The 19,350-nt window shown below is 42.6% G+C and overlaps 1 protein-coding gene across 1 annotated transcript in view; it reads right to left on the reverse strand.

The window, feature by feature from the left end:
* Positions 1–19,350, reverse strand: part of LOC106598152 (potassium channel subfamily T member 2) — an 82,296-nt gene that overhangs the window by 19,240 nt on the left and 43,706 nt on the right. The window contains exons 11-14 of the mRNA XM_045715407.2: positions 16,774–16,938; positions 16,040–16,176; positions 15,239–15,302; positions 14,628–14,736 (exon numbers count right to left, since the gene is read on the reverse strand). Coding sequence (XP_045571363.1) covers positions 14,628–14,736; positions 15,239–15,302; positions 16,040–16,176; positions 16,774–16,938 — 475 coding nt within the window. The remainder of the gene's footprint in view (positions 1–14,627; positions 14,737–15,238; positions 15,303–16,039; positions 16,177–16,773; positions 16,939–19,350) is intronic.

Here is a 19,350-nt window from a genome sequence, read left to right on the forward strand (position 1 = left end):
TGTGACTTGTGACGGCCGGCCGCCCAACAACCTGCCCGCTTGACCCTATCCCCTCCTCTCTTCTCCAGACCATTTCCAGAGACCTTCTCCCCTACCTCACCTCGCTCATCAACTCATCCTTGACCGCTGGCTATGTCCCTCCCGTCTTCAAGAGAGCGAGAGTTGCACCCCTTCTCAAAAAACCTACACTCAATCCCTCCGATGTCAACAACTACAGACCAGTATCCCTTCTTTCTTTTCTCTCCAAAACTCTTGAGTGTGCCGTCCTTGGCCAGCTCTCTTGCTATCTCTCTCAGAATGACCTTCTTGATCCAAATCAGTCAGGTTTCAAGACTGGTCATTCAACTGAGACTGCTCTTCTCTGTGTCACGGAGGCTCTCCGCACTGCTAAAGCTAAATCTCTCTCCTCTGCTCTCATCCTTCTAGACCTATCTGCTGCCTTTGATACTGTGAACCATCAGATCCTCCTTTCCACCCTCTCCGAGTTGGGCATCTCCGGCGCGGCTCACTCTTGGATTGCGTCCTACCTGACAGGTCGCTCCTACCAGGTGGCGTGGCGAGAATCCGTCTCCGCACCACGTGCTCTCACCATTGGTGTCCCCCAGCGCTCAGTTCTAGGCCCTCTCCTATTCTCGCTATACACCAAGTCACTTGGCTCTGTCATATCCTCACATGGTCTCTCCTATCATTGCTATGCAGACGACACACAATTAATCTTCTCCTTTCCCTCTTCTGATGACCAGGTGGTGAATCGCATCTCTACATGTCTGGCAGACATATCAGTGTGGATGACGGATCACCACCTCAAGCTGAACCTCGGCAAGACGGAGCTGCTCTTCCTCCCGGGGAAGGACTGCCTGTTCCATGATCTCGCCATCACGGTTGACAACTCCATTGTGCCCTCCTCCCAGAGTGCTAAGAGCCTTGGCGTGACCCTGGACAACACCCTGTCGTTCTCTGCTAACATCAAGGCGGTGACCCGATCCTGTAGGTTCATGCTCTACAACATTCGCAGAGTACGACCCTGCCTTACACAGGAAGCGTCGCAGGTCCTAATCCAGGCACTTGTCATCTCCCGTCTGGATTACTGCAACTCGCTGCTGGCAGGGCTCCCTGCCTGTGCCATTAAACCCCTACAACTCATCCAGAACGCCGCAGCCCGTCTGGTGTTCAACCTTCCCAAGTTCTCTCACGTCATCCCGCTCCTCCGCACACTCCACTGGCTTCCAGTGATAAGAATATTTCTGGAAAATGTGGGGTAGGTGCAACATAAGACAAAAATATGACAAGGGTTTGAGTGAGAGGACTAGCTGATGTCTTCAAGTGGCCACACACCTCTCCAGTGTGGGCACAGTTCCTAAGTCATTTCAATGCACTCAAAGAGTCTTCAACTATAAGGTGTTTTTTTAGCTCTCCTAGCAGTGCCGTTGAGGAAATAGAGCACGTTGGAACACAGCTCTGCATCCCTGCCTTTACACAATTACTGTTGTTGTTTACGCAACCAAAAATGGTCCGTTATAAATCGCAATCTGGGTCAGGTGGGCATGATTTGAAAGCTTGTTCTATTGCCAACATGACTAGCTAAATTATAAAATACAATCTTACAGTGTTAGGCTTTCACAATGCAATTCAGAAAAGCAGGTCGTACAGTGTGCATAGAATGGAGTCATGAGTTCATTCAGATGCGGAAAATGTTCTTCATAATACAACAGGTTCATTCTGTTCAGGACAACCCAGGGTAGAACACCATCTCATATTGTAACTGCACATCAAACATAGTGATCAGAAACAATGACACTGTATGTGACATGAGTTTTATGATATGGAAATGTGAAGTGCACATTTGGACCCACGAGTCTTTGGCTTGCTTCGATGACATCAAAGTGGTATTAATTATAATCCTCAACGTCTCATCTTTCAAAATACATAGATTCATCGTAATTTACAGATGCTCAAGTTCAGAACGGCTGTCAGTCAAAACCCATACAGAGCTGTGAAGCGCAGAGCCAAAGCTCTGGAGTCATGTATAGCATGTTACTGTGCATCCACTATGTTCCAGTTTAAGCACAGACAATCTTAAATACATTTGGTATGAAGAGTTGGTCAGTGTGTGTGTGAGAGGTGTGTGTGTGTGAAGGACGTGTGTGTCTCTGTGTGTGCTAAACGTGTATGTGTGTGTCTCTGTGTGTGTCTCTGTGCGAGGTGAACTCCCACGCTGGCAGCAGATAGTAATTACTGCAGGTCTGCCCAAACAGCAACCCTAATTAAATCAGCATGCAGTTATTGTGTGATGGTATGTGTAAGTGACCAGGCTATTGACCAGGCTAATATAGCTCAGCCCACCAGAAACACACCAGGTCATTGTTGTTCAACATTTGGTCAGGGAAAATCAATTAACACCTTGCAACCCAGTCAACCCACAAGCCAATTCTGACAAGCCCTGTTTCTGTAAAGGAACCCTATCTTGAATTTGAGCTTTTTTCCCAATTCAGTAAGATGTTTTTTAAAAGAAAGCCTATCATCTAACCATACCCCTAAATATTTATATGCAGAGACCTGTTTGATTTGAGTACCATCCAAGCTAGTGATTACAAAAGTGTTTCTAACTGAGAGTTTAGACCTAGAAAAAAACATGACATTTGTTTTCTTAGCGTTTAAAACAAGTTTAAGCTGTAAAAGAGACCCCTGTAGTATCCTAAAATCAGACTCCAACTGCATTAACTTCTTGGGGCTATGTGCGACGCTAGCGTGCCACCCGTGGTGCACCCTATCAACAGCAGGTGCATTTCAAGAGCGGCAAATTTGAAACCAAATAAATGTCAAAATTCAAATTTTTCAAACATACAACTATCTTACACCCTTTGAAAGATAAACATCTCCTTAATCTAACCACGTTGTCCGATTTCAAAAAGGTTTTACGGCGAAAGCATAAAGTTAGATTATGTTAGGAGAGTACATTGACAATAGCTGTGTGTAATGTTTTGTCAATTCAAAGACAGGCGTCACCAAAACCATAAAACCAGCTAAAATGATGCACTAACCTTTTACAATCTCCATCAGATGACACTCCTAGGACATTATGTTAGACAATGCATGCATTTTTAGTTCTATCAAGTTCATATTTATATCCAAAAACAGCGTTTTACTATGGCATTGATGTTGAGGAAATCGTTTCCCTCCAATAACCGGCAGTCAAGTCAGCACCACAAATTAAATAATTAAAATTAGAAAACATTGGTAAAATATTATATTGTCATTTAAAGAATTATAGATTTACATCTCTTGAACGCAATCAACTTGCCAGATTTAAAAATAACCTTACTGGGAAATCACACTTTGCAATAATCTGAGCACTGCGCCCAGAAAAATATGCTTTGCTATACAGACAAACGGCCATGTTGGAGAGATCTAAAATCGAAAATACTATGTAAATAATCCATTACCTTTGATTCTCTTCATCAGATGTCACTTCCAGGAATCCCAGGTCCATAACGAATGTAGTTTTGTTCAAAAAAGCTCATCATTTATATCCAAAAAGCTCCGTGTTGTTAGCACATGATCTAAGCCAGCCGGACTTCTCGTCATGAACGAGGGGAAAAAATATATTTACGTTCGTTCAAACATGTCAAACGTTGTATAGCATAAATCATTAGTGCCTTTTTTAACCAGAACATGAATAATATTCAAGGTGGACGAATGCATTCTCTTTTATAACGTATTGGAACGAGGGTACCCAACATGAACTCGCGCGCCAGAGTCTAATCGGCCATCACCGTTCCATGGCTCTTGTTCGGTCAGATCTCACAGTAAAAGACTCAAAACACTTTGTAAAGGCTGGTGACATCTAGTGGAAGCAATAGGAAGTGCCAAAACATTAATCAACCCCTGTGTGTTTCAATGGCATAGGCTTAAAGGTAATTCAACACATCAGGTATCCACTTCCTGTCAGAAAATGTCTCAGGGTTTTGCCTGCCAAATGAGTTCTGTTATACTCACAGACACCATTCAAACAGTTTTAGAAACTTTAGGGTGTTTTCTATCCATATATAATAAGTATATGCATATTCTAGTTACTGGGTAGGATTAGTAACCAGATTAAATCGGGTACGTTTTTTTATCCAGCCGTGAAAATACTGCCCCCTAGCCCCAACAGGTTAAAGCTTGGTCCGCTGTTGGAGCAATAGAGTACATCACTGTGTCATCTGCATATAAATGGAATTTACAATATCTGACATCATCACCAATGTTGTTTATATAAAGTGAGAACAATAGTGGGCCAATTATTGAACCCTGAGGGACCCCTTTAAGTAACTGTAAGGAGTCAGACTTGACCCCGTCGACCATGACGGCCTGAGTTCTATCTTTAAGATAGTCATAAAACCATCGGCAGGCATCAGTGCCCACTCCTATAGATGACAGCTTACTCAAAAGGATAGCATGGTCTACAGTGTCAAAAGCTTTTGACAAATCTACAAACAACGCAGCACAGTGCTTTCTATCATCTAAGGCATTTGCAATATCATTTACAACAAGCATAGTGGCCGATGTGGTACTGTGTTTAGATCTAAAACCAGATTGATTGGTGCTAAGAATACTGTTAGCAGAAAGAAAAGACTGTAACTGTTTGTTGACTATAGATTCTAGGATCTTTGCCAGACAAGGGAGCCTACAGATGGGTCGATAGTTATCCAAATCACTACCGTCACCTCCCTTATGTAATGGCAGAACAAAAGCTGCTTTCCACACCTTAGGGATAATTCCTGTGCTTAATGTTAGATTAAAAATGTGTGTCACTGAACCAGCAATGATAGGTGCAGCACACTTAAGTAAGAACGGGTCTAAATTGTCAGCGCCTAAGGATTTCTTAGTATCAATGGCACACAGGGCAGCTAGAACCTCTGCTTCGGGTATTTTCTGGAAACTAAAAACAGGGTTACCATTGTTCAGAGTAACGGTTGAAAAGCAAGACGAAAAATCAACTAACTGGCCAAAGCCACAATGGCCACTTTTCCTTTCAAATAAAAAACCAGCAGAGATGAAATGCTTATTAAAAGCATCACAAATATCATTTTTTTCACTTAGGATACAGGAATCTGAGGTAATTTGCTTAGGAAGAGAAACAGCAGAATTCCCCCGTTTCAGTGAATTAACGGTTTTCCAGAATTTTGCAGGATCTCCTGCAGAATCTGTCATAGCATTAAGGAAGTAATTTGATTTTGCCTTTTTGACAGCTGCAGTACATTTATTTCTCAATTGCCTAAAAAACAGCCAATCAGCTGGAGTACCTGTTTACCTCGCCAAGGCCCAGGCCCGATTCTTTTGCAGGAAAAGACCTGACAATTCAGGAGAGAACCAAGAACTGGTTCGGTTTCTTACTCTGTGATTCTTACACGGGGCATGTTTATCAGACATAGAGGTAACAATAGAAGATAAAAAAGCAAGGGCTAAAACCGTGTCCAGAAAGCAGCAAGTGGATAAAAACTCAGAGTGATATAAGTCAAGGGTAAAAGCTTGCTGTGAGAAATGTTTATCATTTTTCTTAGAGATTATACAGGGATCAGAGTGTTTCAGCCTGGTATCTCTAATACAAGCAATAGGGCAGTGATCACTGATATCATTTGCAAAAACCCCACTGGCTGTGTATTTATGGGGGGTATTTGTTAGAATAATGTCTAGTAGAGTAGATTTTACTGGGTTCTTAAAGTTGGGACGGGTTGGTTTAGTTATCAGCTGAGTTAGATTTAGCTCAGTACAAATGTCTTTTAATTTATCGGATACTGGTGAAAGCCAATCCAGGTTAAAATCTCCCAAAATCAGTAATTCAGAGTTTGCATAATTAGACAGTATATCAGATAATTTGCATAGAGTACAAGGAGGAGCTGAGGGGGGGCGATATACCCCTCCTAGAGTTAAACGAGCATTATTACCAAGTACCAAATTTAAAACTAGACATTCATATTGCTTTGGGACAGAGGTTGATATGGACACAGAAACATTTAAGCAGCATTTTACATAAATCGCGATACCACCACCTCTACCAACTCTACCAGCTCTATAAATATTGTACCCAATCAACTGAACATCTGAATCAGGCACACAATCACACAGCCACGATTCAGATACAACCAATACGTCAACATTTGATTGTGAGACCAAAATTTCAATAAAGTCCAACTTTTGTATCAGGCTTCTAGCAATCAAATGAATTATTCCAATGCCATTGCTACATGAATTCATATCAGATGGAGTATCCAAGGTAGCACCTGAAGCTGCACTGGATGAGCAATAAACCATTTTCGAGCTATTGACAGAGCTCAATTTTATGGGGACAAGATTACTACTAACAATACCTCTCTGCATGTGAGTAGTATTCGCAATACGGTGATTGGACAATAATCTAGGAATTGCAGAAAGGTTGTTAACTGTAGTTTGTTCCATATTTGCAATTGAGGGACTAATTAATGAAACTGGGAGAGGAGCATTGAACGTAGTCTGATAGGGGAGCGTACAATCCCAAAAGTCAACCCCCGAAAATACACAACGTCAGGTATCAAAGGCTCTACATGAGGCAAGAGTAAGAGACATGTTGGTGGAGAGGATGCTGGAGCCATACCTGTTAAGATGTAAATTGTCCCGAAGAAATAGACCGGGTCGGTCTGTAAAAGCTGCAAAGTTATCCACAAATGGAATTCCCATCGTGCAGCAGTATCCCTTAAGCCAGGTGTGTAATTGGCGTATACGACTAAAAACCATATCCGTGTAGTGTGGGGATGGAAATGGACCGGAAACAACGCACTGCTTCCCAGATTCCAGCAGCGTATTTATCAATGTTTTAAAATCGTCTCTCAATTTCTCTGACTGCTGGAGTTTAATGTCATTAGACCCAACATGGACAATGACAATTGAAGCGGCGGAGTGCTTGCTAATAAGTAGCGGTAGCATGGAATTTAGGTCAGGGATCCTAGCGCCAGGGTAGCAAGGTCTTCCAGGACCTCGAATCTTCTCCCCAATTGTAGCATCTCCGAAACATTTGATGGATTCCGTTTCCTGGAGTGCTTTACTCCCCGGACAGCAATCCAGGCATCCTGAGGCGAAGCAGAAGGGGTGGAACAGACCAGGCCCTTCGGTTTAGCTCCTAGCCTGGGCCATGGCTCGTTTAAGGGAACCGAATGGAGTTTCTCCTTTACAGGCTCCCCAAAAGTTGAGGTGCCGAGCCAGGGGCAGGTGACGTCGTCGATTTTGGAGGTGGTTTGTGCAACCATGGAGTCCAGGAGTTCTTCGTCCTCCTTGATCTGGCGCAATACAGATACTCTCCCCTCCAACTCAGCGACTCTCTGGCTCAGATACTGGCAGGTGGTACATCCAGGGGTGAGCGAAGCCATGAGAGACAGGTGGTTTTGGGCCCGGAGGCTAGCAGTTAGCAGTTTGTTTTTAGCCTAAAGCCAGCTTTAAAATAAATCCTCAAATAACATTATAAAAATGGAAGTGTAGTAAAATAAAAAGGCTAGAGTTGCCGCTTTCAATTGTTCTCTGCTTCCAATTCTTAGAATAGCCTAATTGACTTTCCAAGTGGCACAGCGGTCTAACGATGTGTGCTAAGGTGTGGAGAGTGTTGCATTCACGTTTGAGTCAAAAACTGCAATGCTGCTGGATTTTATTCACGCTCAACAGTTTCCCATGTGTATCAAGAATGGTCCACCATCCAAAGGACATCCAGCCAACTTGACACAACTCTGGGAGGCATTGGAGTCAACATGGGCCAGCATCACCATGGACTGAGTCCATGCCCCAATGAATTGAGGCTGTTCTGAGGCCAAAAGGCTCAATATTAGGAAGGTGCTCCTAATGTTTCTTACACTCAGTGTATATGATCTAATATAATAGACGTTAGGCAGTTGTTAAGCTATTTGTGGGGATCAAATCAAGTCTCCACTGCGTCTCATTAGTGCCACCCACACTGGCACTTAACGAGGGAATTCAGCACCCTGTCACAACGTGCCTGTCCACGCCACTAAAAGCCCATTTCTGCACCAATTGGTTCCTCCAGTTTCCTCCACTCTGGTTACTTGACCACTGACAGGAAGAACACTGTATTAAGTAGTGGCTTTATTGTGTTCATATGAAGAGATTGGCTGTGTCTGTTAAATTGACTCACATGTATTCATTTATTTATTTTGGGGGTAAATTGAAATGTTGTAAAACCATTCCTCTCTGTGATGTTGTCTTCATTGTGATTCAGGAAGCATTTCAGTTCTATTTAATGTAGCTACTATCCCGTATGCAAGCTAACTGTAGAAGCACTAGTAGGTTTTCTATCTATGACAGTCCTCCACTTAATACCAAGAGAGCCAGACTGGAACACATTCAACATTTATTTTCACAACTGAATTTATTTATCTGAAAAGAAAACGTGCGAAGAAACACGATGAAAGAAATTAAAACCTTGCACAAAAATGTTTGATTTAGTTCCCACAGTACTGCACATGCAGTCCTTCCCCAATCACATCAAAGATATGCAAATTAGACATTTCAAGTACCCCTCAAACCTCCGCATTTGCCTCGGACCAGGTAATTTTGGCTAGCCGATACCATAACATTCAGCATTCTGCCCTACAGCACCAATCAGAAATCACCTCGCCACAGAGCTCTCCTCAGACCTCCAGGACTGGTACGTGACTGAGAGAAGCAGCACAGTAGAGGAGATAGGCAGACATAGGAGAAGACAAAAAGCAGCTTCATGCTATTCCATCTCCTTGGTAACGCCCCAGCCTAAACTAATAACAAACCAATGCATTCAGATGGAATTCAGACTGTAAAAAGGTAAGGCAATGCCAATAGATGACTCCCCGCCTACAGGAAGCATATTAAGTAGGCAGAAACTGGATTTCCTTGACTAATGTAATGGGATAAAATATGAATCATTAATTGAGACAGCTTGGATGAAGGCAGGGAAATAGGATTGAAGTTAGAGAAGTGCGATATTGGTGAGAGAGACAGAGACAGAGTTAGAGAGAGCTACAATAAACTACAGGACAAAATACAAACCCTGCGACCCAAAAAGGCCTGTGGTGTTGACCTAAATGAAATGATAAATTATTCAGACCACAAATTTCAATTTGTTTTCTTAAACTCTTTAACATCATCCTCAGCGTTGGCATCTTCTGCAATATCACCCCAATTCACAAAAGTAAAGGAAAATTTGACCCCAATAACTACCGTGGGATATGCGTCAACAGCAACCTTGGGAAAATCCTCTACATTATCATTAACAGCAGACTAGTACATTTCCTCAGTGAAAACAATATCACTGAGCAAATGTCAAATTGGCTTTTTACCAAATTACCGTACGACAGACCACGTATTCACCCTGTACACCCTAATTGACAAACAAACAAAAACAAAAGGCAAAGCCTTCTCATGCTTTGTTGATTTCAAAAAAGCTTCTGACTCAATTTGGCATGAGGGTCTTTTATACAAATTGGGGGAAAAACATACGACATTATAAAATCCATGTGCACAAACAACAAGTGTGCAGTTAAAATTGTAAATAACACACACATTTCTTTCCATAGGGCCGTGGGGTGAGACAGGGATGCAGCTTCAGCCCCACCCTCTTCAACATATATATCAATGAATTAGCAAGGGCACTAGAACAGTCTGAAGCACACGGCCTCACCCTACTAAAATCTGAAGTCAAATGTCTACTGTTTGCTGATGATCTGGTTCTTCTGTCCCCAACCAAGGAGGACCTACAGCAGCACCTAGACCTTCTGCACAGATTCTGTCAGATCTGGGCCCTCAGTAAATCTCAGTAAGACAAAAATAATGCTGTTCCAAAAAAGGCCCAGTTGCCAGGACCACGAATACAAATTCCATCTAGTGTGGTGGCTAATTTCTGCATTACCAAATGAGGAGAGAGACAAACTTCACACACCAGTCAGAGTTATACTTAAACTACATCTTTAATAATAAGAGCTTTGCAAAAGCACTTGACTTTCAATGATGCGCTATCTCTAATGAACCATTGAAAGTGACAACACAAAAGTACAAAGATCTTTCATAGCCAAGATACACCCCTCTCAACGTACATGACGAACAACAGATCTTAGAAACAGTTCACAAAGGGACTTTATATTTGAGAAAGGAGTATCCCTTAGCCAGATAACATTCGCTATAAATTATCGTTCAGTTTGGTCCCTAAGACGAGGTTCTAATCTCGTTCCTGGTACTTCATAGTACAAAAACACCAACTCATCCAATGGCATATATCAATTGTCAACTCTAGATACTCCCATCTCAAGTAAACCCCCTCTTGATCCCACTCCTGGACAAGCTCACTGAGGGGAGTGACTTGCACACAGACATTGTGGAGACAAGTAATTGGTTCCCCATTAATCACGCCATCCCTTCACATGGTTTAAGAATAGGCAAAGACACATTCACATATGAAGACAATGTTCCATTCTGTCCTCTTCCCTTTCTGATATTCTACATAGCACCAGGGATATGTGAAAGACAAGCCTGACCTCTCCACTCTCTGCGCCCCAAGTGACTGAGCCCCAGCTAAGGGAAAAGTGCAACTGAAAGACACCAGAGTCCAAAGGGATACATTCTAATGACAATTATCTCACATAAGCATATTATGCTAATAAAACATCTTAATTATCTATGTTACCCAACTAATTCTGATTAATCCTCCACACTAGACACCGTTGCCCTAGAGCACACAAAAAAACAATACCTACCTCGGCCTAAACATCAGCATCACAGGTTACTTCTACAAAGCTGTGAACAATCTGAGAGACAAGGCAAGAAGGGCCTTCTATGCCATCAAAAGGAACATCAAATTTGACATACCAATTAGGATCTGTCAAAAAATACTTGAATCAGTTATAGAACCCATTGCCCTTTATGGTATTGAGGTCTGGGGTCCGCTCACCAACCAAGAATTTACAAAATGGGACAAACACCAAATTGAGACTCTGTGTACAACATAAAACACAAAATAATGCATGCAGAGCAGAATTAGGCCGATACCCGCTAATGATCAAAATCCAGAAAAGAGCCGTTCAATTCTACAACCATCTAAAAGGAAGCGATTCCCAAACCTTCCATAACAAAGCCATCGCTTACAGAGAGATTAACCTAGAGAAGAATCCTTTAAGCAAGCTGGTCCTGAAGCTCTGTTCACAAACACAAACAGACCCCATAGAGCCCCAGGACAGCAACACAATTAGACCCAACCAAATCATGAGAAAACAAAAAGATAATTACTTGACACATTGGAAAGAATTTACCAAAAAAGAGCAAACTGGAATGCTATTTGGCCCTAAACAGAGAGTACACAGTGGCAGAATACCTGACCACTGTGACTGACCCCAAATTAAGGAAAGCCTTGACTATGTACAAACTCAGTGAGCATGGTCTTGCTATTGAGAGAGGCCGCCCTAGGCAGACCTGGCTCAAGAGAAGACAGGCTATGTGCACGCTGCCCACAAAATGAGGGGGAATCTGAGCTACACTTCCTAACCTCCTGCCAAATGTCTGACCATATTAGAGACACATATTTCCCTCAGATTACACAGACCCACAAAGAATTCCAAAACAAATCAATTTTTGATAAACTCCCATATCTATTTGGTGAAATACCACAGTGTGCCATCACAGCAGCAAGATTTGTGGCCTGTTGCCACAAGAAAGAACAAACATCATTGTAAATACAACCCATATTTATGTTTATTAATTTTCCCTTTTGTGATTTAACTATTTGCACATCATTATAACACTGTACATAGCCATGATATGACATTTGAAATGTGTATATTCCTTTGAAACTTGTGAGTGTAATTTTTACTGTTAATTTTTGATTGATTATTTCACTTTTGTTTATTATCTATTTCACTTGCTTTGGCAATGTAAACATATGTTTCCCATGCCAATAAAGCCCTTTGAATTGAATTGAGAGCGAGAGAGATAAAGAGAGAGACATACCACAATGTGCAATCCGGGCAGCAAGATGTGTGACCCATTGTCATGACAAAAGGGCAACCAGTGGCGCACAAACAACATTGTAAATACCACCAATATTTATATGTTTATTTATCTTCCCCTACTACTCATACTATAGTAGGTAAAACATATAACACTTGACATGCCTTTATATTTTTTAAACCTTTGTGAGTGCAATGTTTACTGTTGAATTGTGATATTTTTTGGTTGATGTTGTTTTTGTTTCTTCTCACTTTTATTTATTATTTATTTCACTTGCTTTGGCCATGTAAACATGTTTCCCATGCCAATAAAGCCACTTTGAATTGAATTGAGAGAGATACAGAATGAGAAGGTGAAGGCGAAAAGTCAAGTCTTTGCCTCCTCATCTTTCTCTTTTTCCTATTCCTAACAAGTGCTGCTTGATTGGTGCTTTATGAAGGTTTGCTGAACAGGAAAAGGCTTTGTTTCCCAGGAGGCAAAGTGTCCATGCTAATGATATTACTCCTCCCAGACACGCTGCCAACACAATCTGTCCATCACGGGAGAGCCGGAGGGAATGGAATGTGTATACTGCTTTATACTATCTTGTCTGACAGGAAATGCATAGAATACACCTGCAAAGACTGTCACAAATCACAGGAGGTGCTCAGGTGGAAAATGAGACAGGCCCTTAATCAAGCAGACCAGAAACTCTGGGGAAATGGCTGTCAGTTCATAGTATGCTGGAACAGAGAAAGACACACATGGGTCTTTCTCTAAACTAGGGTACCAGTGAGGATTTCCTACACTTGACAACTTGTTACAGCTGTTGATAAATCATTGATAATAATCTGTAAAAAATGTTCAAGTCATTACATTAAGATATAAGGGGGATCATAGCTATACTCAATAAAATTCACCAGTTGATTTAAAACTTATGTTTAACCCTTTATCATGGTTGGTGTCTTGACGGATTTGTCCGAAATCGTGTGACATAAAACATTACTTTTCTGTCATTGCATTTATGGAAGTGTAAGTTATCGTTATATTATATATTAAGCATTAATCAGTGAAACATTGAACTTGAACTCTGTAAGAATCCTGGATCTGGCTGTCGGACAGTTTTTTGTATAGAGATCTCAGAAATGCAGTGTAACTACATAACATTTTGCGTCTCCTTATGTCAGAAAACACAGTTTTCATGGGCACACAAATCCAAAATGATGTGATTGCTAAGCAAAAGAGTATTACCTTGATAGTTAAAACCTAAATCGATACTGTCATTAACGTGGTTCTTCAGTAATTATGAATAACACTTGTTGGATGTACATTTGGTGTCCAGCTGATTAGTTACGCTGCTTTATTTTCACACATCATCATCTGATCCAGGAAGGAATTTTCTGAATGAGAGTCAAGTGATGAACAGCTGTTGTGATAGTGCATGTGATGCAACAACAGCCCAAGTGCTGGAAAATGTTTTGGTTTTGGTGTCTCATTCCTTATGCCGGTGAAGACAGTTGTGCCTGGATTCATGTTGGATCTAATATCCCTAGCAAATTGATGTTGATCATCTGTTGTTGTCTGCGATTTAACAGAGAAAGCATCAAGGTAATGAGCTCATGTTTTCAGATGCTTTTTTCCAGATGTTTTTTGAAAATCTGACATTTCCTCAGTTTGGTGGTTGAAAAGTCCTTGTAATTATTGTAGATAATTTATAAGTTCTCCTGCTCCTCATAATTAATTATCTGTGATTTCATTTCTGATCAGTTTTTGTGAGAGATGTGGTCACTTTCGTTTGTTTCCCGCCGCTTCAATTGAAGGGTGTTGCGTTGCACTACTCTGTTGCCGTAAAACCACGTGCGGTTATTATGAGGACGACAACATCTAATGTTCGCTTCAACTTGACTATACATACAAATCCTTCCATTAAAAAAGGAACCTGGTTATTGGTCACTTTGTCAGTATAAAAAAAGCGGTGGTGAGATTGTAATGCTACCGCTATTCATGGATTTATTATGTGTGCCTGCGTCGGCCACAGACGCTACAGAAAAGTCGCCATGCATGCATCCAATTTATTTAGGCAGGTAATGTCCACATTATTCTCACATATTTTATAATGTAATAATAATTTGAATATCAATGCATTTGCAAGGCCTAAAAAATGCATTATATTTAGTGGTAATGGTCTACTTTATTGACACTTTTTGCTAGCTTTTTGGGGGGAGGGAGGGTTCTATATTAGGCCCTATAAGTACAATTATATAACATATACAATTGTATAACATTGAGGTCCATGAAAATTACAATTAAGTACTTGAAAAAGTCCCTGAAAGTCCTTAAATTTGACTTGCCAATGTGTGTATGAACCCTGCTTAAAGGAGGTATAATCCTAGGTCTATGTTGTTGTATAGGTGGAGTTATGGGCCAAGTTGCATATATTACCTTTTATTCCTCTAAGTACAAATGTGGAACTACATTATTTATTTTTTTAAACCATTTGAAAATATTTATCCCAATGTCACACATTGGCCCCATTATGTATAAAAAGACCCATAGGCACACAACTGCACACACATAGGCATACGGACACACACATTCCCACACTATGCACGCACACGCTCAGCCATCCCAACAAATCCCACACTCAGTGCTCTGACCTGCAAACTTGACGTGGAACTTGTTCTCAGGTTTGAGGATCTGGACATACAGGGGGCAGTTTGGGGCAAAGTCTTTCACCGCCCAGGCCCTTAAAATGGTTTGGTGATCCTGGTAGAGAAAAAGAGAGAGTGAGAGAGAAAGAGAGAGAGAGAGAAAGAGAGGGAGGAAGGGAGGATGGGATAGAGTAGCAAGAAAGAGACTCAAATCATAAGCAGCACCAGTAGCTCCACCACAGTCACAGATTGTATCTCCTCTATGTACAATCCCTCTGATAAGCCTCTTCAACTAGGGCACGGAGCTTTCAACAGAACTAACCGCCTACAGCCACACCAGAAAGGAAAATTCACCCAAATTCCCGTAATTATGTCACAGGTGTGAAATGGTCTGTTAAGAACGGCAAAGCAGAGAGGAAAATAGGAGCCAAGGTAAAATAAGAAGATAAATAATTGCTGTGAAATAGTTCTTAGGATGATCATTTACATTTTTATAAAAATATAGTAGAGGTAGAGAGAGAAAGCTGTGAAGGAGGGAAAGAAGAGTGGAGGACAGGAAAAGAAGGAGGGTGGCGTTGTGGAGATTAAAAGTATTAAAAGGAGATTGAGGAACGTACAGCAGCGAAGCGGTCCACCTCGAATCGGTTACTGAGGATAAAACAGGCCTCAGCATCGTCCATCCTACAGCCAGTTAGTAGAGCAGCAGGAGGGGTCAGGCCAAGACAGGACACAGGTCAGATAGAGGCAGGAGGAGGAGATGAAAGGATGAGAGGAGAGAGAGAGGGGGTGGATGTTGTTGTTGTCATGTTTTTGAGAGAGAACAAAGGAGGAACAGGACAATAGAACAATACATTTGTCCTTCAAACACACACTACTTCACTGTGAGTTACTACCAGGGGAGCAGAAGAGACAAGGAGGAGAAAATACAATCATTTTATTTGCTGTCTTTATTTAACAGAGCCAGTGTACTGTAACTGCTATCTGCCCTGATAACTGTCAAACATAGCCTATGAGATATGCCCCTGTAGCATGTCTTGGTTTGGGGCCCCTGGAGGGGCGGCAGGTAGCCTAGTGGTTAGAGCGTTGGGCGAGTAACTGAAGGTTGCTGGATCGAATCCCTGAGCCGACAAGGTAAAAATCAGTCGTTCTGCCCCTGAGCAAGGCAGTTAACCTGTTACCCGGACGCCAAAGACGTGGATGTTGATTAAGATGTTGATTAAGTCCCCCGCACCTCTCTGATTCAGAGGGGTTGGGTTAAATGCAGAAGACACATTTCAGTTGAATGCATTCAGTTGTACAGCTGACTAGGTATCCCCCTTTCCTTCCCCTTTCCCTGTAGCATAACTGTGATTTGGGGCCCCTGTAGTATGGCTGTGATTTGGGGGCGCCTGAGTGGGGGCCCGATGCAGGGGACTCACTTGGCCCTCATGAGGTCTTGGTCCTTGAGGGCGGAGCCCTGCAGGTAGATGACCCTCTGTGCCCACAGGGGCACGTGGAGGACCCTCCGCACCTGGACATCCATCTCTGCTGGGCACAGGATCACCACGTAGTAGTCCTATAGACGCACGCACGCACACACACACACACACACTGGGGTTAATGGGAGGGCAGAGAGGGTCTCACACAAATATTCTCTCACACACTCAGTCAATTATGAAGACACCCAGCTGCTCCTGAAAATAAAACATGTTGTTTGATCTATGCTAATGCTGATTGAATCCCCTGTTTTAACCTCAGCTGCTTCAGCTCCTGGAGAGGATTACAGAGATGTACACACACTCACACACACATGAATACTCGACTGCGTGCACACACACACACAGACGTTAGTCACACCGTATCTCATATTCCCAATGGAAAAAAGTGTAGAATTGAAGGAGATTAACTCAAGAAAAATGTTTTCCCTCTGCTGTCAAGAGGGGGGTAGCTAGAGGGGGGTAGCTAAAGGGGGGGGGGGGGGGGGGGGGGTAACCAACATTTTGCTTACGGCTCCCATAAGGCTAGGGTCGGCTCTGACTGCATGTGTGGATATAGATGTAGGTACGCAGACCAGCGAGTCACTGCGGCCCCTCATAATGAGATCAGATTTGTTGAGGCCCCACCCCCATCAAAGTTGTCCATCCCTGCCCTAGTTAATGTTTCTTGGAGAGACCTGCAGTCTGGGGTGAGCGAAGAACTCGTTGAGGAAGTCCATGAGGAGGTCTATCTTGAGGCAGCTGACACACAGCACCACATGCTTCTCCGTCTGGGCCCGGTATCGGCTGTAGTTCCCCCCAGACTTCTGGCGCTCCATCCACAGGAAGGCCAGCTGCTCAAACTACAGATGGGAAGAATTATATTAGTGTATTTAGTGATGGACGGACAGTAGATGGTTTGAGGTAGTGATAGATAGACAGTAGGTGGTTTGAGGTAGTGATAGACAGACAGTAGGTGGGTTGAGGTAGTGATAGATAGACAGTAGGTGGTTTGAGGTAGTGATAGATAGACAGTAGGTGGGTTGAGATAGTGATAGACAGACAGTAGGTGGTTTGAAGTAGTGATAGACAGACAGTAGGTGGGTTGAGGTAGTGATAGACAGACAGTAGGTGGTTTGAGGTAGTGATAGACAGACAGTAGGTGGGTTGAGGTAGTGATAGATAGACAGTAGGTGGGTTGAGGTAGTGATAGTGAGAGACAGTAGGTGGGTTGAGGTATTGATAGACAGACAGTAGGTGGGTTGAGGTAGTGATACATAGACAGTAGGTGGGTTAAGGTAGTGATAGACAGACAGTAGGTGGGTTGAGGTAGTGATAGACAGTAGGTGGGTTGAGGTAGTGATAGACAGACAGTAGGTGGGTTGAGGTAGTGATAGACAGACAGTAGGTGGGTTGAGGTAGTGATAGACAGACAGTAGGTGGGTTGAGGTAGTGATAGACAGTAGGTGGGTTGAGGTAGTGATAGATAGACAGTAGGTGGTTTGAGGTAGTGATAGACAGACAGTTGGTGGGTTGAGGTAGTGATAGATAGTCAGTAGGTGGGTTGAGGTAGTGATAGTGAGAGACAGTAGGTGGGTTGAGGTATTGATAGACAGACAGTAGGTGGGTTGAGGTAGTGATAGATAGACAGTAGGTGGTTTGAGGTAGTGATAGACAGACAGTAGGTGGGTTGAGGTAGTGATAGATAGACAGTAGGTGGTTTGAGGTAGTGATAGATAGACAGTAGGTGGGTTGAGGTAGTGATAGATAGACAGTAGGTGGTTTGAGGTAGTGATAGATAGACAGTAGGTGGGTTGAGATAGTGATAGACAGACAGTAGGTGGTTTGAAGTAGTGATAGACAGACAGTAGGTGGGTTGAGGTAGTGATAGACAGACAGTAGGTGGTTTGAGGTAGTGATAGACAGACAGTAGGTGGGTTGAGGCAGTGATAGATAGACAGTAGGTGGGTTGAGGTAGTGATAGATAGACAGTAGGTGGGTTGAGGTATTGATAAATAGACAGTATGTGGGTTGAGGTAGTGATACATAGACAGTAGGTGGGTTAAGGTAGTGATAGACAGACAGTAGGTGGGTTGAGGTAGTGATAGACAGTAGGTGGGTTGAGGTAGTGATAGACAGACAGTAGGTGGGTTGAGGTAGTGATAGACAGACAGTAGGTGGGTTGAGGTAGTGATAGACAGACAGTAGGTGGGTTGAGGTAGTGATAGACAGACAGTAGGTGGGTTGAGGTAGTGATAGACAGACAGTAGGTGGGTTGAGGTAGTGATAGACAGACAGTAGGTGGGTTGAGGTAGTGATAGACAGTAGGTGGGTTGAGGTAGTGATAGATAGACAGTAGGTGGTTTGAGGTAGTGATAGTGAGAGACAGTAGGTGGGTTGAGGTATTGATAGACAGACAGTAGGTGGGTTGAGGTAGTGATAGACAGACAGTAGGTGGGTTGGGGTAGTGATAGACAGACAGTAGGTGGGGTTGAGGTAGTGATAAATAGACAGTAGGTGGGTTGAGGTAGTGATAGACAGACAGTAGGTGGGTTGAGGTAGTGATAGACAGTAGGTGGGTTGAGGTAGTGATTGACAGACAATAGGTGGGTTAAGGTATTGATAGAGGGTATATTTTGGTATATTTTGCTTGAACATGCATAGAAATAACTGCGCTGTGCGCAAATCTAGGCCTATGAAAGTTCCCATTTGAGGATGTCTAATAGTATTTCTGATTTTCTTAACTCACCACCACAGATGAGCTGTGGAGATTCTCAAATAATGTTTTTCGTCACCTCACACGGAAAATCAACAGTGTTTCACAACCATTGCGAATGATAATAGCTCCTCACTGTATTTGAAAAATCTTTCCAACACTCTCCTTCTCGATAGGCCTAAGTAACCACAGCGCCTCGGTGTGAAATAGATGTTGCTGATCCCATATCTCCAGTGGAAACATCATAAAATAGGCTATCTGCACACTTCTCCCTTGTGCAAATACAGCTGTGTCTGTTCCGAGCACATTGGCGCAGGAAACAGTGAGGGCCCAGTTGAAACAATGTTGCAAGTTCGCTATAGCGAGAGTTGAAACCAGACAGAGAGAGAAGCAGACAGACAGAGGAGAGAGATTCATGCTTTTGACTGAACCAACTGCTATGCGTAGCAAATGTGATTTATTGAGGATATTTATTTTTATCAGGATATTTTAATGTAATTACATAATTTTGTATCTGGTCGGTATTTCACATATTTTCAGACAGATCCGAGGTCTGTGT

This window comes from Salmo salar, chromosome 03 (genome assembly GCF_965601325.2).
Source record: "Salmo salar chromosome 03, fSalSal1, whole genome shotgun sequence".
NCBI classification, from domain to species: Eukaryota; Metazoa; Chordata; class Actinopteri; order Salmoniformes; family Salmonidae; genus Salmo; species Salmo salar.